Source organism: Fistularia commersonii, chromosome 27 (assembly GCF_037954325.1).
Source record: "Fistularia commersonii isolate RoL2024-O1a breed Wild chromosome 27, RoL_Fcom_v1.0, whole genome shotgun sequence".
Classification (NCBI taxonomy): domain Eukaryota; kingdom Metazoa; phylum Chordata; class Actinopteri; order Syngnathiformes; family Fistulariidae; genus Fistularia; species Fistularia commersonii.
Genome location: NC_141310.1, coordinates 7,715,702 through 7,739,229, shown reverse-complemented (window position 1 = coordinate 7,739,229; position 23,528 = coordinate 7,715,702). Strand labels below are relative to the sequence as shown.

The 23,528-nt window shown below is 40.1% G+C and overlaps 1 protein-coding gene across 1 annotated transcript in view; it reads right to left on the bottom strand.

The window, feature by feature from the left end:
- Positions 1-548: 548 nt before the first annotated feature.
- The window catches only part of kif26ba (kinesin family member 26Ba), an 87,955-nt gene continuing 64,975 nt past the window's right edge, over positions 549-23,528 (bottom strand). The window contains exons 10-28 of the mRNA XM_086174765.1: positions 22,520-22,706; positions 21,203-21,392; positions 17,564-17,735; positions 16,545-16,877; positions 16,277-16,453; positions 14,071-14,206; positions 13,616-13,862; positions 13,253-13,354; positions 12,973-13,100; positions 12,094-12,273; positions 11,672-11,949; positions 10,823-11,525; positions 9,805-10,724; positions 9,436-9,668; positions 8,893-9,036; positions 8,519-8,733; positions 6,063-6,322; positions 5,336-5,486; positions 549-4,144 (exon numbers count right to left, since the gene is read on the bottom strand). Of these exons, the coding sequence (XP_086030891.1) occupies positions 3,996-4,144; positions 5,336-5,486; positions 6,063-6,322; positions 8,519-8,733; positions 8,893-9,036; positions 9,436-9,668; positions 9,805-10,724; positions 10,823-11,525; positions 11,672-11,949; positions 12,094-12,273; positions 12,973-13,100; positions 13,253-13,354; positions 13,616-13,862; positions 14,071-14,206; positions 16,277-16,453; positions 16,545-16,877; positions 17,564-17,735; positions 21,203-21,392; positions 22,520-22,706 (4,905 nt within the window). The 3' untranslated portion in view covers positions 549-3,995. The remainder of the gene's footprint in view (positions 4,145-5,335; positions 5,487-6,062; positions 6,323-8,518; positions 8,734-8,892; positions 9,037-9,435; positions 9,669-9,804; positions 10,725-10,822; positions 11,526-11,671; positions 11,950-12,093; positions 12,274-12,972; positions 13,101-13,252; positions 13,355-13,615; positions 13,863-14,070; positions 14,207-16,276; positions 16,454-16,544; positions 16,878-17,563; positions 17,736-21,202; positions 21,393-22,519; positions 22,707-23,528) is intronic.

The window sequence follows — 23,528 nt, the reverse complement described above, 5'->3', positions numbered from 1 at the left end:
ACTGTAATGGCAGTAAGAGCGATAAATTACAATGATAATGGAACTTCACCAAAACTAATCTTTGCACATAAGTGTTTTTATTTTTATTTTTTATGGGGGCTGATACAGAAATTAAGTGATGCACACACTAGTCAAATTTTATGCAATTTGAGTTAAAATAGCCAGCGTTATGGAAATTGACCAAGATATAACCCTCGTGGAGTAACAGGACAACAATGGAGACAGGAAACCGTAGTTGTCCTTTTTTCTAGCTTTTATAGAATTCCTATCTGTGTTTGACCTCTTTCAAATGTATTCATATATATATATATATATATATATATATATATGTGTGTGTGTGTGTGTGTATGTATATATATATATATGTGTGTGTGTGTGTGTGTGTGTGTGTGTGTGTGTGTGTGTGTGTATATACATATATATATATATATATGTGTGTGTGTGTGTGTGTGTGTGTGTGTGTGTGTGTATGTATAAAGGTAATGTGAAGAATGTGTTGGGTGATGTGCCACAGTGTTTTCTCTTCAAGAAACAAAATCATCATCTCAATACATTCCTTTATTTACATCCCCCCCATCTTTTTCCTCCATCAACACAATGTCAGACCACGCTTCTCAAAGACACTGTGTTCATCAGCACCGAAAACTATATAATTGTGGTCTTTTGTGTAAGTAAAGGAAATTGCACATATGCAGAGAATATCTCACACCACAGAGTCCCCCATTTGCACTGAGGCTGTCGTGACCTCAGAAGATATCGATTCAGTACATTTTTTTCACTTTCTCTTTCTCTTCATTGGCACACTAAATTGAATGGTTTGAATATTTTCATTCTGATGCACAGAGATCTCATCTGAAGATACTGCTGATGGAACACTTTTGAAAAATGTGGTCTGATACAGACATAAACACACAATACTCCTCAAGAAGCTTAAGATGCTATGTGTCAGATTTATCAAGAAAAACGCATTATCCTGCAAAAAGCATTTTTTTGCACTTTCTTTAGGCTATTTTATTAATTTATTGACTTATTTCATTTACTTATCACTTTTTTTTTTACAATGTTTGGTGCCAGTAATTATATTTAGAAAATGTGTATCTGAAAATTGATCTACAATATTATCATCAACACATGTTTTATTTATTGCTGAAAATGATAAAGGGGTATTTAAGTAGATTTGGCAGTGATATATTACAGAAGAAACCTCACATATAGCATCCTAACTTTAGAGACAATACATGCCATTACCTCATTCAGGGGTTGGGGTTTCCAAAACATTCACCTGAATTCACAAGGCTTCAGTCGATACTTGGGATTATACCAGCATTTCACACAAAACAACCCTATTCTGACCTAGAAAGTTTTCTTTCATTTGTAAAAAAATTATCCATCACTTATCAGTTCAAGTGCTGGAAGAGGCGCAATCCTCAGTATGAATGTTTTAGGAAACCCTTACCATAAAACCCCCCAGGACAAACAGCAAGAGCAAATTAGAACAGAAGATAGAGAAAATAAAGATGAGCGTATATATGATGTATACAGTATATATACTTAATATATGGCATGGGCTCAGCAAAGTATGTACATTTTTTTATCTTAAATGCATAGTAACTTTGAAGATCATAAGGTGTAAATAAATAAACACATTAATTCTGCCCCTCTTGAGCACAAATAAATATATATTTTTACTCATGACTGCAAACTGAAACACAAACAGGAAATGACCAGATATTGCGAGGCTACTTTGCTCACGCTCTATTGGATCACTGAATGAATCCAGTCTGTATAACATATTTTTTTCTTTTTACTTTTAGTTAACACTATCTTATGACTGCCTCTGCATGAGATTTGCTTAATGAGCAGGGAGAGAAATATTTGTGCTGATACACTTTTGAAATATTATGCCAATAATACATTGGCCACTCTTGAGAGATTGAGGCCCTCTTCCTCCTTTCACTTTTCCAGAGCATCCCAGAGTATTACTCTGCTTTCTGCGGTACGGACATTCAGAATAGGGTGTTAAAGTTGAGATGCAATGACAGCGATGCAGAAGAAGCATTTGAAGGTTCCGTCTTTGAGTTAAACAGATTCTTTCAAATATTTATATTTATACAAACATTTAGATCATAAACATCTCAAGCACCATAGATGATAATATTAAAGTGTGTTGCTATTCTTTTAAAAGATATGGAACCAAACAGAGATCTAGCTTTCGGTCTTTATCATTTCTTTTGTCATGGTCATCTAATTACATTTATTTCTTTTTTTTTCTTTTTATGTTTTGATGATTTATTTTCACGTTAATGTTGCTCCACAAATGTCACAAAATACTAGAACTATTACAAAATAAACTTGTTGCCATAGTTTTAGGCAATAGACCTGCTGTATCCTCCCACTTTGTATTTCCCCACCAAGTTACACCTTTGCTGCTTTATTGTGTTATACAACTTTTAAAAAAAGTAGAAAGTTAATCTATCTGCTTCCTCCAATCTTTATGGTCTCTGCATGGTCCCATTGCTTTCAAATAAAAAAAAAATACCTATAAAACACACACATTGACAAATCATTCAGTTTTGTTTCAGAGAGCAGAACAACACAGATACAAAGAGCAGACAGGCTGCTTGTCAGTCAGTCAGTCAGTCAGTCATTTAATCTACGGATTTACTCAACACTGGGTAAGAGATACGTACGAGTCACTTCTGACTCGTATATGAAACAGATGTTCCATTGCTTTGTATACATGGAAAAACCATCACATCCGCATTTGGGGAAAGTACTTGAGCCCCACAGGGTCAAAAATTTAGATGTGATCTATTTGAGAGCAAAAGTCAAGGTAAAAAGAATTCTGCAAGAAACAGGCTTTTACTGGTCTTTTTCTTTCTTTCAAGATTCTGTGAGATAAAAATGTATTGTATATGGTTTAGGTCCATATTTTTTGTTGATAAAGGATGTTATTGTTCCTACTATTAAGGTAGGAGGGATGGACATTGAGGTCCATTGGTGCTCTTGAAGAGGTGACCACTGAATTAGCAAAATATACCAGACAAAAAAGGAAACAACACTGATCCATCCATTGAACTAATTTTGCTGGTCTTGCCTTTTTTCAAATCTGAACAGTTAAATATGCAGTTCATTGCATATAGGAACAAAACCATGAATATAGCATCTGTTTTAGAATTAGCCAAAAAGAAATAATCAAGGACACTAATCTTCTAGGTTTTTCCCTCTATGCTAGCACCATTCGTACTGCATGTAGACAATTTCAGACAGATAATGGGCATTAGTATTGTTTCAGTGTTCACAAGGCACTTGTAAATCATATTTCTCTGTCCGCCTCTCTTGATCTCTTTTAATTACTGCACAATAACCAGTATTTCTATATATACAGCCAGGGGCCTTCAACTGTGTAAACTCTTAAAAAGTGCTCTTCCAATATGGTCTTTTCTTTTGCACCTCAGCTGAATCTTTCTTTGTTTAAGAAAAACGGCAGTTTTTGTTCTCCCCTCCTTTCTATTCCTACATACATTCCTTCATGTAAGACTCTGAGAGGTGCCTTGACAGTCCATTATTTCACTCATCAGAAAAGCATTACCACTTAGATGTGTGTGAATGTGAATACTTGCTTTCAAATGCAGGACCACCTGTCTGTCAAAGTTTGTCTGATTTCAAGTGTCTTGTCCATCAGATGAATTTCTGAAGCAGTTTTCCCCCCAAAAATGTATTGGATAGTTCCTTGCATCTATTTGTAATTAATCCATCTGTCTTCACCCCTCTGTCTTTCTTCCCACTTACATATATAGGAAACATAATGATGGCCAATGTTTTGCAGAATCAAGAGATTAGTCCATCCATAGACCTCCTCTCCTACCTATCGAGTCAACCAATGAGATTGTGTTTTTTTAAATCGATCGGCTATTGGGCAGTAACTGGTCCAAATGTCAACATCCAAGTCCATTTGCTCCTTTGTCAACCCCTTCTCAGCGTCCCCCATCTGTCTATCGATGTCTTGAGGACACGTCAAAGCAGGTTATCATCATGAGGTGGGCCTTGCAGAAGTTTACTCTGGTCTCCAGTTTGCCCGTTACTGTCTCCAAAGCTTCCAGATACTCCAATGAGTCTGCTTCATAGATCTGCTGCATCTCAACTGGATATCGACAAACGGAGAAAGGAAAAGTAAATGTTAAAATTTAAACCCTGTGATCACTTAATCACATACCAACGTTGATAAGGTATCCCTCTGAATCTTTGAAAACGCAGAACCCCTACAAAGTTGTCACATTAGTATTAAGTGTATAACATAAATCCGATTTACTTGACTGTTTCTATTTTATGGAGTACTTGGCCACTGTTACTCAAAAAGCTTCAATGCATCATATTAAGAGGATATTTATAGAGCTATATATAAAGACCATAACACATTGATAGAGGTCCATTAAACAATAGAATGGTATGGGATTTAGGACAATTTTATAAAGATTTGTGCTGCCCATTTTTCTAAAGATACACGTTTACCCAAACCAGCCAAATGCACCTCAAAACTTAACAAACAGCAGATCCCCAGTCGGAGGCACTGCTTTGCAGAGTCAAATGGATGGGGGGGTGGGGGGGCGGTTAACCATTACTGATCAACAAACATATCCGAGCCCCGCCTGGCTGGATGGACAATATGTGGACTTTCTGCTTAAGTGCTTGAGTTGATACAGAAATTCACAGACAGGCTCATTTGTAAACTTTGTGAAACTGTAGTTCATTAAATTATCAAAACCTATTGTTCATAAAATGTGATTGATTTTGGAATCTGTTAAAGAAAAAAGTAAAACTGCCACATGCATGAACAAGTCATGAGAGGTTTGGAAATATATCCAGTGGTTTCGTCGGGCCTGTCGTAAAAAAAATTCATGTCAGAGTTGTTCCAGTTTTGGATCACATGATAAAGGATGACTCAATCAAAGATTTGCTGATCACGTCCCATGTTTACATTCTAGATCACCCACAGTCAAACAATTACCAAATTCATGAGCAATCTACATCATCTATCACAGAATTGTATTACATTTCATCACACAGCTGCAGATTTATGTATTTTCTTATCAAAGAGAGCCTGAGATTTCCGTACAAAAAACAGCAGTAATTTTAAGCTGTCAGTGCTTACAATATAAATGCACATTTGAGCTGCAATGTGATAGAATTAGACATATAAAAAGTACTCCTATTAAATTGTTTTGGATTGATTGATTCCCTTTTTGTAACAAGATATGATCCCTCATAAAGTCCCTCAGAGATTTTGGATTTTTTTTTCTTACTATAAGTTATATGTATATCCAAATGCACTTACACTCAGTTGTCCATTTATGTGGTTCCAGCATCAGGTACTGTTTGGTTTGTTCCAGTTCCTTCTTCAAACACTGGTACTTGGCTTTTACTTCGCTGATGCGCTGCTGACGGTGCTCCAGCAGACGGAGCCTGGCACTGACATACACTACCTCCTGACACCGAGGGGACACACAGAGTGAAGACAGGCAGACAGATATGACCGAAGTCTACTTTTCTGTATCCAGGATCATGTGTAACACTGCTTGCAACCCTTGCTTTAACTGAGCTTCACACACTCACACCTTGTTGTCTCCCAGTATAACTGCAATCTTCACTAAAACAGTTGGGGGTTGAGGCTTTATGGAGGCTGCTGCAGGGAAAATCTATATTTCATGCTTTTCTCCCCTTCCCATTCTCCCTAACCACAATGCTCCCTCTTTGTAATGCATGAAAGTTTTAATGGTGGCAATCCCCAAAACCTGAGCCATGTAATCATTTGTGAATATTTCACTCCTTTGTATGTTCTCTATTCTGAGAATATTGAAAATTTAAAGAAATACAGTACATTGAACGAGACTTCAAAGAAATCCAGAATTGGCAGTGAAGGATTTTCAAATGCAACCCTTTCATATATATTTTTTAAGTTGTCAGTACCTCATTGTGGCATGCATTTCCTTTCTGAGGTATCCGTTCTGATCGCCAGTCTTTTTTAATCCCTCTACTCTGGCTTATTGCTTCAATTTTCTCACCTTGCCCCCTACTTTGTCCCTCCTCTTCTGCAGTCGCTCCACATCGTCTATCTCATACACCTTAATCTCAAAGGTTTCAGTCGGTGCCGCTGCAGCCCGGAGGTTGGCCGGTGCCGGGGGCCCTAATGGTCCGTCCACCCAGCATGCACTAGGGCTTGAAGATGAGGAAGAGGATGAAGTAATGGCCTGTTTGGAGGTGCGGTGTGAAGGTGAGGAAGAGTCCAAGGTCAGAGCTGGGATCAGACGACGACGCTGAAGACCTGAAGAAGGATATAAGATGTTAATAGCACACACATACACCCTCACGCACGTCTTCTTAAGTTACATGAATGATTCATTCCCGATCTATCTCAGTACACACCATCCTTAAGATAACTTTAATTCGCACTTGTCAGTGTCTCGTGGAGACAGGTACTAATTTACCTCATTATTATTGAGAGAATCTTGAGTGTTCAACATGGGTGCATTATGTTGTTAATGTTTTCGCAAATCACTACCTCAGTGATAAACATGTAGTTGATTGAATACATATCTGTCAGAACTGAGCATGTGTGTCTCACAAAGCAGTGGGTTACAGGACAGCTGTTGTACCAGACACATTAAACTGTACCCGATGATAGCTACATTTAGTTGCCGGTGTATATAAACATTATTTAAATAGCCCACCATTTTTTTTCTTAGACTCTGTAGGTGATAAAGATGTGCATGCCTTTATTTTCCAAGGATTCATTAAATATGGATGAGAAACGTTATCCTTCCACAAATCGCACTAGCACTTCCTCGGATTAAGAATTTAAACTGCACCGAAACTGAAAGGCTGAGGAAATACATTGCTAGACATATAGCTTTTATATTATTTTTTGTTCTTTAACATTGCAAGTCCTGAGAAAACTGGGACCACCATGTAAACACTGACCAAGATGGGAGAGATTGTGAGCACGAAGAGCCAGATAAAGACAAGAAAAGGAAAGTGTGTGATCACGTGGAGAAAAAAAAAAAAAGAAGTTTAGTCTTCGTTCAAGGGGCTCAGAAAAAGATATGCCCAGCAGTCTTTAATCTGCCTTCCATGCTAGAGTGAACACATGGGCACAATCGCACACATATGCACACATACTTTGCATGGAAATTACCAATCGCGTCGACAGGAATGTGCGTTATCAGATCCAGCATGTACCGAGAGATTGTGTGTGTGTGTGTGTGAGAGAGAGACATGAGAGAAAGGGGTTAAGAGACGGCGGTGATTTTAATAAGGTTGCAGCTGTCTTTTGGTCTCAGCGCAGCCAGAAAAGGTCAAGCATAGACATTTGTATTTCATTATGTATCAGACAGTAGCAAATAAGGGGAAGGGAAGAGGGTTTGCCGAGAGGTGAGAGTGCATACTGTAGAGCTGGAGAGAAAGGAGAAAACGAATACAAATTTTTGAGACATGGGATTAAAAAAAATATGTAGAATGAATCCGGTTTACGAAAGTAAAAGGAGACATGAGCCCGTAGTGTGAGTAAGTCATGATCGTCACACATTTCAAGTTGTTTTGTGGAATTGAATGTCCGTAGTACTGCTTACTCAGTTTGTCTGTGCCTGGATTTCAATACGCATTATGAACTTGGCATTTGTTGCTGGCCTCACCTCCTGTTCCCCCGTTTTCTGGTGTCACTTTGACAGTGAGCAGCACAGTAAAGCACAGAACGATTTGGGGTTGAAGAGTAAATCCAGATTTTATGCTGCATGGCAGGAGGTAAGGCTGCACCCGCAGATGGAAAGGTTATTGCAATTTAAATCAATATTCAGAGACATTCCAGAAGAACTGCTTTTGTCATATCTGATTTTATGCAGATATCCATTCTCGTCGTGGAGTCTAATTTGGTGAACACATTAAGGCTCCCTGTAATGTTCTGGTGAATATATATTCATTATATCTCATAGCACCAGACCGCTTTTACCATTTCACAGATGAGTAGCTGGGGTCACCTTTCCTACCTGGCTCCTTCTTAGCCATGGCATTCGACGCATTTACCTGTGCACTGTTTTATCACTGTTAGTCTTAGCCACCACCTCTCAGCAGTCTGTCCCTTTGTTTTCAACAGTGCTTGTGCTTGGGATTTTGCATTACCTTGAATACATTTTCATGCGTAAAAAGAAGTAATTTTGTGTGCCCGGTAAATTCTTTGGCATCATTTAATTGCGGTATTGGACATTTCACCCTTTGGTGGTCATGTGCTACATATCGAAAATGTGGCAAAAAAATCGGAAGAATCTCCTTTTCTACTGACAAAATTTAGCACATCCCTGGCCATTTTTGAAACCTTTTTACTTAAAATGTCGATATGCTTTTTAGTAAATTAAAGGTTATATTTCATATTTTCCATCTAGCCATCATGTTGCTACATCCATTAAATAAAAAAAACAAGGTAAAATAAGTGGCATTGAATTGTATGAAAAACAGATTGGAAAGCAACCTGTGTTGCTCCTGCTCTTCTTGCTGCTCTTGGAGCTGCGTCTGGAGGAGGTGGTGGCCGAGCTGTGCTCGCTGAGGGAGTCCTGAGCAGAGGATGTACTTCCTGTATTCTCACTGCTGTCTCTCAGCATGCTCTCATAGCCACTGCTGCCTCCGCTGTGATAAAACAGGGCTGTCTTCCCCATGGCAGGGGGTAACTCCCCACTCAGTACACTGCTGTTATTGGGAGAAAAAAAAAAAAAAAGTATTAGTACATTTAAAAATGTAATGGCAGAGCACAATTTTAAAACTCTCCCCTTATTAGTGATACACTGACATGAACTATTAACATAAAGTTTACCCTTCTATTTCTAAATCATGAACTTGACTTAATACCTGTTGTCACTGGCATGGCCGCTGCTGCAGCGGTGTGGTTTTCTGGGAGCCGTGATCTTGCTATAGGGTGAAGGGAGTGGTTGGACTGCTGCAGCACGCTCATCTGCCATTCCACATCCACCCCCGGTCGCGGGTCCTCCTCCACTGAAACCGGTAAGCGCCAGGAACAATTGCCAAAAAATTGTCACGTTTGGCACTTAATTCTGCAACTTCCCCCCCTAAATGTAAGTTATGTAAGTGATGGTATTATAGTTCCTCACTTTTCCTTCACTTTTGACTTTCATTTGTCATGGCAATGCTATCAACTCGGAGAGAATAAAATATATGTTTAGTTTTTTGAAAGGTTGTTATTATTATTGGTAAGGTTGGTGGCAGAAAAAAAAACACAACTAGAGACAATCCATGGAAGAAGTATCATTTCAGGATAATGACCTTGTGTTTTCTATTCCAACATCACCAAAATACTATTTCAGTGACAAAATCTGTATGTCATATCAGTATTTATTTAATGCTGTGGTGTAAAACAAAATCAAAGTGACTAACCTTGCCCCTAAAGCCGCCTTTTCTTCTCCCGAATCTGTGACACCTCCTTGGGCATGAGTCCGGGAACGGGAGGTCGCACTACCCTGTAGGAGTTCTGAAATTCGACCGTTGACAGCCCGGAGAGGCAGCTTGGCAGTCAGGCTGCCACCACGGCTACGGCTCAGAGACTGAGTAGACCAGGAGCCAGGAGAGGATCCCTGCTGCTGCACAGGCCCTTGGATTGAAGTCTGGGGCTGGAGATTGGTTACAAGTCTTAGGTGGATGACCGGGGAATTAATGATTCCCACATGCATCTTTATTCTCCTTGCATAAAACTCAACAAATTAATATGATTAGAAAGTACCTCAACGGAGTAAATAGATATCTTACCTTTCCGATAGGAGGAAGGCTTGAGCTACGGCTGCTGGCTTGGGCTAAAGACTTGGTGGAGAAGCTAAGGGTCTTGGTGCTGGAAGCGGACAGGCTCCTGGTCTTGGGACTACTAGTCATTAGCAGCTTACTGACTGCTGAGATCTTTGACTGGCTACTGGTTTTAGCAGGAGACTGTGGAGCGCTGCTTGCACCAGGACCGAAACTGGGACTGTTACAGTTCCCTGTAGAAGAAGATACTGATCCGGCACGGGTGAGACTGCGTCCGGTCCGAGGCATGGTGCTGTCCCCCCTAACACCTCCTCCTCTTAGACTCTCACCCCTTTCTAGAGAGAAGCAGTCATAGTGGTGTGAGGCACTGTGGGGGCTATGGAACCGGCCCAGCGAGTTGGTTCTGTTTGCGAGTTGTTCCAACTTGGCACTGAAAAGTTTACTGCTATCAATACTGGATCCCCGTTGTCTGATGCCACATCCAGATATTCCTGCCTCTTCAGAGGAGCTTCCCAACAGCGACAGCCCGTGAATGGATTGAGGAAGTGGGCTGGCGGCTCGGTTCCGCTGGTCAAGACTTGACTTCCTCACTGGTGGTAAAGGCGGGATTCCTCCTTTCTTGTGGGAAAAGAAGCCTTGTTTTCCTGCAGATCCTCGGCGGTCGAGGGTGGCACGGGGACTACAGGGAGTTGAAGAGGTAACACCAAGGTTTTTGTACTCTATCTGAGTATCCAGTCCATCATGGCGGTTCAGGCGGTGCCAGCCACGGGGAAGGCTAGCGGTTCGATGAACATCTGGGTTGTAGGCATTAGTCAGGATCTCTCCTTGGGCAATAACAGCAACCATCTCACAACCATCCACTACTCTCTTAAAGGAATCTGGAGACGATACCATGTCACCAACAGAACCAAAATGTCCATGATCATCATCTGGAATGAAAGTAAAGTATTGGCAATATTACCAGTAAGTATAGCAGATAAAATGTACATTACCAGTATGTATAATTTAGCGATTCACTGCTGCCTACCATCTCTGCAGTAGCTGCGGTCGTCTGTATTTCCAGAGTCACTCTTCTCTCCTGAGTGGCTCTTTAAGAGTTCTGCATCCCTTTTCTCTGGCTTCACTTCACACACGAGATCCCTCAGCATCCCCTTCTCCATGCCACGCTTCAGCCAAGGGTCTTCAAAATTCATCTCACTCGAAATTGAAGCTAAAAGCTGTGTGCTTTCTTTGACTGGTTCTTTGATCGGGTTCGATTTGGTGGGTGAAGAGAGGATGGTAGGTTCTTGAATGACCATTGGTTTGATGGCTACACAGGGGTGAACGCTAACTGTGGTCTTGAGCGGAGAGAGGTTACTTATTCCTGACAGAGTTTGAATCGTTGATTTAGCCATAGAGGGAGGCAGTTTTCTCAGTCTGTCTTTGGTTGATGTTCCTTTCTCACCCCTGTTTTCCGATAGCATCATTTCTCCTTCTAGACTCCCTCGTCTTGAGCTGCCTCCACTTTTATAATCTCCTTGTCCTTCTGGTACAAAGGGAAGGCTTTGATTGAGTTCGAGTTCAGCCAGGGCTTCCCCTTGCTGACTCTGGGACTGGCTAAAGCTGTGGATTGACTGGTCCGCTTCACTGCCCACACTCAGATCACTCATCCAGGATGACATTGGAGAGCCACTGTTCGATACTGCCGAGGATAACGCCTCACCTTCAATGCGCAGCTTGGCCATTGCCACCTAAAAAAATTACCAAGTGTGTTATTTCCAGTGAAAAAATAGTTTTTCTTTCATCTGGCATTTTAGGATAACGTTGTCATCCACAGTTTGTGACCTTTACAAAAAAAGTTTTTTCATATGAACACAAAAGAGTCTTTCACACTCACCTCTGCCATTGCAACAACCTCTGTAACACCGGAGGGTTTTGCAGGACTTGCAGGCATATAATAGTTCTCAGCTCCATTCTCAGCTATCTCTCTGAGATCACTGATAGGCTGATCGTCCGAGGCGAGGGCAGTGACTGAGCAACAGTCATTGTTGAAGCTGATGATGCTTGTTGGACGACAAGTCAGGCCGTGATTCTCCATGAGAGTCGCCATATCAAAATCATCTTCTCCTAACGCCACATCTTTCCCGAGTGATGGTCCCGATGTTCCAGAAGATACTGACCCAAACACCACAATTAAGCATGACTTTGAGAAGGAATTCGCAGTGGTTTCACAGTGGCGGCTTGGTACAAATTTGTTGCCATTTAAAGTCTTTTGCTAAGAAAGAAGCAAGTGCTTTTTTTTCCCCACCACCAACTCACCATCTCTGTGTGGATCCAAGGGTATTGGTGGCACGTCGTCGTCACAGAGTGTCTCAGCTGAGCCAAGGCTGACAGACAGAGAAGGAGCTGGTTCTCTGATTTGTGGACTCATGCCCACAGGAGAAGTCCTTGACAGAAGGGACTCTGTAGAGGAACGGCCACTGTCTGCAGCAAGACTATCTGCAGAATCAGAAGCACAAATTTATAAATAATAGGTTATTTTATTTTACAAAAGTAGATCACATTAACTGGAAATTAAAACCATAATATGACATGATGTCAGTGTCAATGTTTTGTTTATTTTTTTTTTTTGGTATCATGCACGTAAGTTTTATGCACAAATAATTCATGATCATAATTAATACGGAGCATTTTGAATATTACATGTAATAGCAGAGGTCATATCATAAAATATCTCTAATATACTACCCTATAATTCTTTATAGCACATATACTCACTCACACATACAAATATTAATCAGAACTAACAATGCTTACAAGATAATATGGAAATGCATTTAATATATTTGACTGTTTATAAGTGCATAAAGAAAGCCTTTGCAAAAGTTGGACTGGGAGTGAAACACGTTTTATATATATGTGTGTGTATGTGTGTAATGTACAAATTGTTTTGTTTTTCAGTAATCTGAATGAATTGATCAAATTCATAATAATACTATTAAATAATACTATAAAAATACTATTAACCCTTTTTCTGGGAAGATTAATATTGTACTCCTATACAGAAAAGTTGATCATCCCTGAGAAAAAACAACCATAAAAAGAAAAGAAATCATTTTATACTCCTGAGAAAAATGTTCAAGTGCCAAATAATATATGTTGAACATGAAGGATAAAGCATAAATGAAAAATGCATACTGTCTGAGGTTAGAACGTCAGTAGCCTGGCCATCCTGTGACAGAGTGTGTGAGGACAGTGGAGGTGTTGCCGGCATCACACCTTTCTGCGTGTACACCTTACACCTCTGCGACGGAGAGGAGGGAGGCCTGTGGAGAATATATCTTTGCTTACTGCCATCTTCAGTTAAAAGTTGCTGTTGACTATGTCCAAAGCAAATCTTAGGTGTTTATTTTTGAGGAATGACACATATTCAGCTAATTCAGTGGTTATATTATCGTCCGATGCTCATGGATTTCACCTGTAGTCTGATGTTTTGGTCAGGCTGGCAATGCCGAGACGTGGTGATCCGAGGGGTCGTGCTTTCCCCTCTGGGGTGCCGCACAAATTCAGACTCTCGTGACTACTTGACAGTATAAAAGGGAGAACAGTTAAGTAAAAATAACCAACAGTCAAACTAAAGTGTAAGAACAATAAAGAAATATATGAACACGATCTTCATCCTATTAAGCAATGATAGGGTTAAGTGTTGTTTGTCACCACGACTTTACATGCAAACCGAAAAAACAGGACATTTCCTCACAGGATAAGACAAAGAATGGCAAGAAAGCTGCACATGTGAGAAAGCTCAGCCTTATTGGCATGGAAAACTATATTTTCTCACCTGTCATTCAGGTGGGAGCCCTTGGCCCTGTAAAGGGGGTACGAGGCTGGGCTTCCTGTTATACCGCTGCTTCCAGTAACAGCGGGGGACCCTGAACTCTGAGCCAGGCTGTGGATCATTGTGTGGGCCAGCTCTGCCTCTTCCACAACTTCCTTGATATCTTGCAGTTGCTGATCATTGGTCCTCCTCCTGACAGCCACTGCAGAGGATGACAGCTGGGCTAATTCTTCCACAGCACAAGGAGAGCCTGCGTTTAAGAGAAAAATGCTTTCAGGCTTTAGATGGTGGAGGACACGGAGAGTGAATAGGCCTCTGTGGTTAATTTAAGGCTGAATTACAGGAAATGGAAAGACATCTTAGACCTATAAAGCTCTTATTTTTGGTTACAAGCTGATATCTTCAAAGAGTAAAGGTGATTGTATGTCCACATATGATATCAATACAAGTAACACTACCTGTTTTGGCCTCTGACTCCGATACAGCAAGGCCGGGGGCAGAAGGAGCCGAGGTTGAAGCGGTCGAAGAAAGACACTGCTCTTGTTTGGCACTTTGTTTACTCACTGGAACTTCTTCGAAAGGAAACTTTGCCACCTGAAAGAACAACATGGCAACGGATAGTCTGTTCACTGCATGAGAATTCCTGAAGCTTCTGGGGTCAGTCATCCTTGCTGAAGTTCAGATTGTTCCTGAAGACTTAAGCCATTACTCTAGTTCTTTGCTGTTCCGACAGTTTTTACTTTTCAAGTCCGGAATTCAGCAGTGCCCCCACCACCATCTCTCCCTCCCATTTTTTTCTGCTGTGAGTTCATCTTCATGGGTTTACAGTACAGCTCTTCACCACACTCCACCTCTTAAAATGACACTTTTCATAACTGCACCCATCATGGATTCCCCAGCGAGTCATCTCCCCCGAGACCTCCATTGAAGCGGAGTGGCCATTCTACTCCAGTGAGTGGCTCAGCATTAATCTTTAGCATCCCAGTCACTCTTCAAAGCAGTCCCTCTTCCATAGCTGCCATCACTCTCACTCTCAAAAAGCAGCAGTGTTGGTCGATCCTGCACCTTCAGACTGACTTTGAAAGGGTTTCAGCATTGCCTGTCTCAACTTCCCAAGACACCTGCATGTGCACCCAAGGTAAAAATGAACTTTACGTTTTAAATCAAATGTTGGAATTGTTTTTTACTATTTATTTGCCCTATTTTGGTATTTTTTAACTTCATGTAAAACTTCGTGTAAAATTTAATTTTTGAAAGTCTTTAGTTACTTGTGAAAATGAACTTTAACCTGGATCCCTTAGTTTTGTAATGACTCACCCACCCACTGTTTTGCAATGTTGATAGAAAGTTGTTGGGGAAAATGCTGCAGGAATATGTAATTGTTTCATTTGGAAACAGGCCCATTACTGTTGTAATCTTTGAACGTTAAACTGTTGATATGATTCACACTATTTACATCACACTGCTGTTCAGTGATGTTTTAAGTGCTGATTTATTTTTTCAGATGCTGTCAGCTAGTCATATGATATATTTCGCACTGCAAAAATGTTAGCATCTATTTCCATGTATAGATTTATTTTTTTTAGACTCATGTAAGCTTCAGAGACCTGAACACAGTTCAATATCTTCCATTGTCCTCTGCGTGGATGTGGTCTTCCAGTGTTGAATATAATACAATTTTGTATTTGTTCAATTACTCCCTTTCTGCTCATGGTTTGACTGATATTTTACATTTCATTTACATTTACATTTGCATTTTAATAAGAGCAGGTTGAGATTAGAAAGGATCATTTGTTATTTATGTACTCACAGTTTTGTTAGAATACAATATCTACAGGTGTTTTAAGAAAACCAATAAAAAAATCACTGCTGTTTTATAATTGCTGTGAGCACTAATGTGCAGTGCAGACCAGAAGGCAATTATATGTGTTGCTTCCTTTTCTGCAGGAGAAATAAATGACGGAAACTGATTCCTCAACTGCTGCCTCTACATCCTGACCACATCTGTTACACAAGGACACAGGGGGCTTTAGCTCATCCTCTGAGGTCTCCTGCTTGTCTTGCGCTGCTGTCCAAGAGTCTCAACAACCAAGAGGTGATTGGCCTGTGATGACTTCTAGCCGCCTCCACCATACTGTAATTCCAGTTGGTTCAAACATATTTAAAAAATAAATACATTTGAATCCATTCAGATCATAGCCTCAAATTCAATTGCGATCTCCACTTCAGGTAAAAAGAATACATGTGGAGGATAATGGATTGTTTTAAAATGTTAAAAATCTGTATAATGTAAATGACAATAGCAAATGTACAGTCATGGCCAAAAGTTTTGAGAATGACACTTTCACAAAGTCTTTTCCTTCAGGGTTTTTAGGTGTTTGCCAGCTGTTTCTATGGTTGCGTCATTCTCAAAACTTTTGGCAATGACTGTATAAAAAAAAATATCTACATTGATTTAAAAACTATGAAGATGTTTTTGTTGCAAATAAAAAGTAAAAAGCAGGAAAAAAAACTGTTTTTTTCCGTGCTGGAAGTAAAACATTTCCAACATGTAAAACCACCTCACATTTTTTTGTAAATAGAGGCCATTTTTTAATTGAAAAAAAAAATTTTAATTCCTCCATCCATTATTGTTTTCTTTGGTATGCAATGCTTTTCTGTTACCTCCTCACTGCCATCAATGCAGTCTAGTCGCTCCTGCAGCTCAGCAAAGGTGTTGCATTTTAGGCACTCTGCTCCTTCCTCTGGAACCGGGGCCAGTGGCTGCCCAAGTAGTGATTGAGAGGGTAGGGGCTGAGACTGGCCACTGGGCTGGTCTTGGGTCTCTAGCTGAGGCTGGACCTGTAAAAGTTCAAATGACCAAAAAGTCATTTATGCGATTTTGTCAGTATGTTTTTTTTTTATTGCACTCTGAACTTAAAGTTTTAATTACCTTTGTCTGAACTGGTGCTGCTTGAATTTGCGTTTGATGGGACTCTGATGTTTTACCTCGAAGTAAAGCAGGAATAATTGGCACAAATTCTGGTGGACCCTCATTATCCGTCAGTTCTCGATCTGATACGGCGGCGCCGTTTGGGCCCACATAAATCACTGTGTCGCATGACTGTTCGCTACTCGAATACTCGTCAGGGTCACTGGACAGGCGCAGCAGTGGAAGGTCTGAGTCAGTGTCACCGCGCTGATGGAAGGGTCGCAGATGGGTCGGGCGACGCATACGACCCTCCTCACAGGAGCTCTCGCCACCAGAGGAACTAGAGGTATATTGCTGGAAAGAGATTGGATGACAGCAACAAGCGACAGGGAGGGAGGAGACATAGAAGGGTGGTGAGAGAGAAAATATGTTCCCTTTTATAGACAAAAAAAAATATTCGTCAAAGAAGAGGGAGAAGACTGGAAACAAGGAAAACAATTCTTTCTTTAGATCGAAAACAGACAACTCATTACATTGCATTGCCATGGCAACTTTGATCTGATTATCTCGTTTTAGGACGAGAGATTAAAAGTTATTTTTGGATGTTTTTCACTTTCTGTCAGGCAGAATTAAACGTCACTCAACTCCGGCACGTTAGGGAATAAGCGGGTGTGATACAGGTTGATAGCAACACAACAGGCACAGTGACAGATGGATGCGACTTGTGCTCCTCAGTTTATCTGGTTTTTGACCAATTTTTCTTATCAATCACAGCTGGCAATCATTATGAATAGAAAGCATAAACATTAAATATCTATGAAGTGTTATGGATCTGTGATCTAGCACTGTCTAAAAAGTATCAGTGTGATGCAGTTGTTAGTATCTGTGTTTGTGGAATTTTTTGCAGTGTGTAAACTTATAAGTGGTGTGAACTTAATGCACTCAGTGTGTCACTTTAATGATGTAAAATCATAAAATCAGATTCAGAAAATGTATTTCTCAAATACAAAAAAAAGTATTAAAATTTCTTCCAGACTCACCACTGAGACTTTAGTTTTCTTCTTTTTCATGCGGAGAACACGGGATGCAATTTGAATGGTTGAGAGGGTTTCAGAAAAGTCTCTGGGTGAGGCAGAGATGTGAGCGATCATGGTGGTACGGCAGTTCATGTTGCCTAGCGACTCCCTTAGCAACATGGTCAGCTTGCTATCCCTAGTAACACAAATACACCGAGATATGAGTATAAAAAGACACGTCAAAAAGACACAGTCATTAAGAATTGGGAAAAAAATCTGGTTAATATTCGAAGCGAGGTCGGGTTTATTAATAGCTTGTTTTGGTCATGAAGCTTTAATTAAAAAAAAAAAGTTGAGAAGCCACTTTGTCATATGATGTGGTATAAACAAAAACTGTCAAACGTGAATGTGGTAAGACTCAAAAGTAAAGTTACGATAAATTATATTCATTTATTTAGCACAAAATAGCTCCATTTTAGGAGCACTGTGGACATAACACTTTGGATGTTTTGCAATCATATACCGGGAGACGATCCCAATGAGATTAAACCAGCAGATGGGAGGCTGAAACTAGGCTGTGTGTTTAAGAAAAGACTTTCTTCTGGGTGGGCTACTGCAATCATTCACAGCCTTTTGTGCTTTGGGTGTGAGCAACTACATATGTGTGTGTGTTTGTGTGTGTGTATGTGTGTGCGTGCAATGGCCTGCAGGCTGACAGTGAGTACAGCTCCTCTGTGGCTCAATACCTCATGCTGCTGTCCCTCTTTTCTAAAAACACCGCCTGCAGGCATGTCTCTCCAAAACACAAATGTGTACATTCTCTGCTACTCTCTCTCGTACACCCGTGCACAAAGACACAAATGCTCCTATCTTGACCTCCTCTTTCTCCCTGAATGTACCGTGCCTTTCCTCGTATGCTGTTTGCCGCCTCAGGCTTCTATAAACCCTCCCTCGATCCATCTCCAACTCATTCCATCTCTCCCTGAGATTAATGTAGGTAAATTCATGAGTCATGAAGTATTCATTTGCATGTTAATTCAAGTGTTAGAGATGTTGAATTACAGCTTACATTTCTGCGTCTGCTCAATATAATGCTGCAGTTTTACAAAGGAGAACTGCTGGATATGTAACATGAGTCTTTAGATTACAATCTGCCAATAATGAATGTTGTGTCAAAATTCCTAAATCACCATCATGAGAAGAAACCAATTATATGGTAGTAAGACCCAGTGTGGTTTGAGTAAGAGTCCTATTCAGACCATTTAGCAGACCTTAGATTACACATTGAGCTAATATTTTGTTAATGGTAGAAATAAGGAAGTGAATATAAAACATTGATAAACCTATTAGTGCATAATTGTCATCTCCTCTGTGCAATATTTCTGAAAACATAAAATTTCAAATCTACTTGCTTTTTACGATCTCTCAATGCATTTGATGTTTTAGGCAGGCTCAAACTCAATATAACAGTATTTAAATGGGATATTATGTCTGAAAGATAATGTGAGGCTTAACTACAGCTTTGATGAGGATAAGGGTGGTAACTAATCGGGAAGATGAACTTTCTTAAATATATACGAACTCTGGATTTTCAGAGTGAAACATCAAAACCAGTTTCATAATAAATTTGTGATTCTGTTCACATTCTTAGAATTTGTCAGATCTCTGAGCCTCCAGTGTAGCAAGTGGATCTCTAGGCCAAGACTTGACTTCTGCTACCATCCGTGTTCTAATTTTGAAATTGTTTTGAAAGAAACATTTGGGGGACGATGTTTACTACTAAATTGTTTCTCAGTTTATAAATCTTAGGTAAATTAAAGAGTTAATGTGCTATCAGCTCCACACACAAGCTTTTTTACCGGCATGGAACCAAAGCCCTCTCAGCATCAGTGCAACTGGAAACACTAACTGGAGAGAATTTGACTTCAATATTCCCTTTGGTCACAAGAGCTGAAATGGACTAGATATTTAGTTAAAACAGGGACATAGACTGATTACAAGTACACATATCAAGAAAGAATGAACAGCATCGTGCATTGTTCCTGTCCGCTGTGAAGGCTGCCTTGTTAGGTGCCAACCACCCTGAGCGAGACTCAGTATCAGCTATCCGTATTCTAACGAATTTCCCAGATAATGAATTATCAAATCTTGCTTTTCTGTCGACACCTGATGGTTTTAATGTGTACTCATTATTCTCATTGAAATCAGATCTCTGTCCTCATGAGCAGAACCTGTGTTTAAACAGTAAACTAGCTGTAGGCTTATTATCGACATTGCGGCAGCGCTGCTTGCTTCTGCTTTTTCTCTAATGAGGGAGAGGCTTTTCTGTTTGTAGCGAACGGGGGAGAAAAAAAAACACAAGCAACCTTGAAAGATAAGCCAAATTTTGAAGTTGTCTCTGATGATGTATTGCTGTAAAAGCAATGACTTGGGAAGTGAGGTGACATTGATTCAACTTCATAAATGCGCCATCTGTGAGAAATTTTCACCTGTAGATAATAGAAATTGCCAGTGGTTATCGGCTCTTATGAAGCACCAGCTTTGTGGCGAATTGTTGGCGTGCCAGCATTTTATGAGGATTATGTTTACGTCCACCCAAGATCCAACCCAATGTGTGCCAGATGTATAAGCAGGCAGATCTGGTCACATCACAAGACCATATTGTGTATTGACACCTCATATAAATACATGCTATTCTTTATCTAAACAACATGTTCTGATGCAGATGGAATTGTTACATTTAAATGGTGTTTGCTGCTGGCTGTCTCCTTTGTCCTTTGTTTTCAACCGGATATAGCAACCTTAAAATACGACAGTCGTTCCCACCAGCTCTATTTTTATTTCTTTTGGCCAGTGTTACAGCCCCGCAGTGGCTGCTTTCCACAACCTCAGTTGACATCGGTTCATGATTTTCAGAGAGAAGTAACATCGCATAGGCTACATTGTCAAATAAGTTTAAATCCCCTCAAAATCTAAAAAAAAAAAACCCTGAGTCACAAGCATCAAACTCGCCAAAGCTTTGCTCACAGCATCAGTGCTTGGTCGAGGGTTTGTTCTACAATGTAAATGCTGGAGCTGGTGATTAAATTAACCTAGTGTGCAGAGCTCAGCTACACAGCCTTGAGGAGAATAGAAAAGCAATGAGAAAGGAAGAAAGAAAAGAAGAATTAAGCCAAGGGAAAGGTGAAATGAGGATATTTTATAGGATACAAAAGTGTAAACGCCTCGGCTTTACTGCACATTAGACTATAGAAAGTACACAAAATTGAAATTCACACGGTGCCCCTATACAGGCAGGGTTAGCTATTTTTTCAATACTCCTATCTCTTGACATGTCCTTTCTCTTTGTATTCTTGTCCTCCGTTTCGCATTGTCTCCCTCTCTCTCTTTCTGTCTTTTGCTCTCAGTGCTGGTCGGTTAACCCGCAATATTAGAGTAATGAATATGTAAAAGCAGCTGTTGTTTGTAAATGCAAGTCCTTTAAGGGATTCATTGCTTTCTGCCCCCATGACAAAACCGCTTCTTTTTTTTTATCAGCCAAACATTAGCTTCACATCCAGTCCTCAAATGGCTACCTTGAACTTCATTGGCATAATTCTACAATACTCTACCTCAACACACACACACACACACACATACTGAGCAGAATAGATACAAGCCTACTTGTATGGGATGTGTTTGCTTCCATTGACCAGTGCGAGGATCACATTGCCAAGGGCAGACAGGGAAAGGCATAAAGGCGCCGAGCCAGGTGAAGTGTTCTCTTTGCTCTTCCCACTCGCTCCACCTCCAAGTACTTTGACATCGCAGCTGCCGAGGTCCAGCAGATGAAGGCGACTGCGGCCTCCAGACACTAGAAGCGTGGTCGGGGGAGGGGGGTCATAAGATAAGATACAAGGGTGAGATGAGATGAGAATAAGAATAGCAATCTGTGTCTGCACAGAAAGTTAAACGACTTGATACAATTATTAAATTAAAATGATTTTCTTTGAATAAATTAAAAGTAGATTCTGTGTAATTAAAAAGGCAGTGAATAAAAATGATGACAGATTTCTGGATGATAAATTCTTGGTTGCAGAAGTATCCCAGATTAATGTTTATATTGATAAACGCTTACAATGTATAAGCACACTAATTTGAAAATATACACATGACTGCTTTATTACAATATTCAAAGTGAAGGAGCTGTTCATGTTGTGATTATTTTAGTCAGTAAGTTAACTGACACAATTTGAATATTGAAATCCTCCCTATCATTATAAACCTTACAGTTTCCAGAAATACTCATGAAATATGTATCAAGATCACCAAAGGCCAAAGGTTTCTTTTTTGAAGTTGTATATAAATGTAATCACAGATCTAATTATCTGAAGGTCAAAACTGTTAAACATTGTAATTATGTGAGAGCCGCCTTCCCCATTTCCCTCCACCACCACCCCTGCAGATACTGCACATCAGCTGTTTTTGTCAGATATCTTTGCCTCTCCTTGTGTCATATTCACATGCATCCACCAATACACACATCCAGCGCATGCAAATTTGATCATTTTCTCATGTGTAGATATGCCCCAGTCCAATATCGCCACTGTGTAATTGTCAGATATTTCAGACAGGGTTGCATCATCACTCTTCAAGTAAATAAGAGGAAACACTAACCAATTGCACTACATGAGTATCGGCTATATATGAGGATCAGGTTCATGGATAATAGTCATCAATCTGGGTGCTTCGGCTTTTGATCAGCACATAGATACATATTTTATCAGTTCAATAGTGTTATCCATTTGCCTTCTGTATTGCGCCATGTGCTGAGGCAACATTTTATTAGAATAGAGAATGTGTGTTTATTCCATTCTGTTGTACCTGCAGTGATTGGCAAGAAGTTACATGTTGTTGTCAAGTACTGGTACTTATACAAAAAGAATAAAAACCGATACCAGTATGAAACGGCTGTCAAATTGCTGGACACATATTACTTACTTCCACCCTTGCCCGTCTTTTCCATGCGATACTGGTAAATGTGTAAAGTGAACAGCATGTGTGAGTTTCTGTGTTCCTCTTCAGTGATGTTTGGACGTTGGCTGCTATGCCGGGCTGCGATGGCGGCATCCAGGAACCAGGCTGCCTTCTCTGGGGTCGGGGCACGCAGCTCTGACTGGTTCTGGAGCTGCAGAAGAGGTTGTCAAAAAAATCCTTCTAGTTTTATACACGCTTTGACACGAAAACAATACAGCAGTGACCAGCAAGACAAAGACCAAAACTTAATATGTTCTGTACTCTTTGCCTCTGAATTATACTGGATTTATATATTTTTACCATATTTAGATGAATTACTTGTCATTTGCCTGCAGGTACGTGAGACAGAGATGTGTGTCTGTGACTGGCATGCTGTAGAATATCATTACTGATGAGATTATGGCAGATTAGTTAGGGATTACAGAGATGTGCTTGTATCTAATCCTCTAATCCTATAAACATTAACATAAATACACACCCACACACCTCTTGTTTTAGCTGCAAGGATTAATAAAATTAATTGAGAATGCATTCACAACTCCGTGTCTAACCAGGAAAGTGACCCAAACTTACAACTATTCCAAAACCAGCGACTGGTTTTGAAACATATGAGGTCCAGCATTTTATATCTGGGTGTACAGTTTAGAATGGAGCCCTGGTTTTCTGACTCCTGATTATTATAATGAGGATACTAACACCAGCTAACAAAAGGTCACACAAGGCACTTCACTTTCTTTTCCCACTTAAATTACCAGGATCTCTCCTGATTCTCATTTATTTTTTATTAAGAGTAATTTCTTTCATATTTTAGAATCCTCTGCTCTTTTGAATATTCCTTTTACATGCACAATGGAGTTCATGTCTTCCCCACTACTGTCAGGCAACAGGATTATGCAAAAAAATGATCGGGTTAGCTATCTATCTATCCATCCATCCATCCATCCATCCATCCATCCATCCAACCATTCTTTCA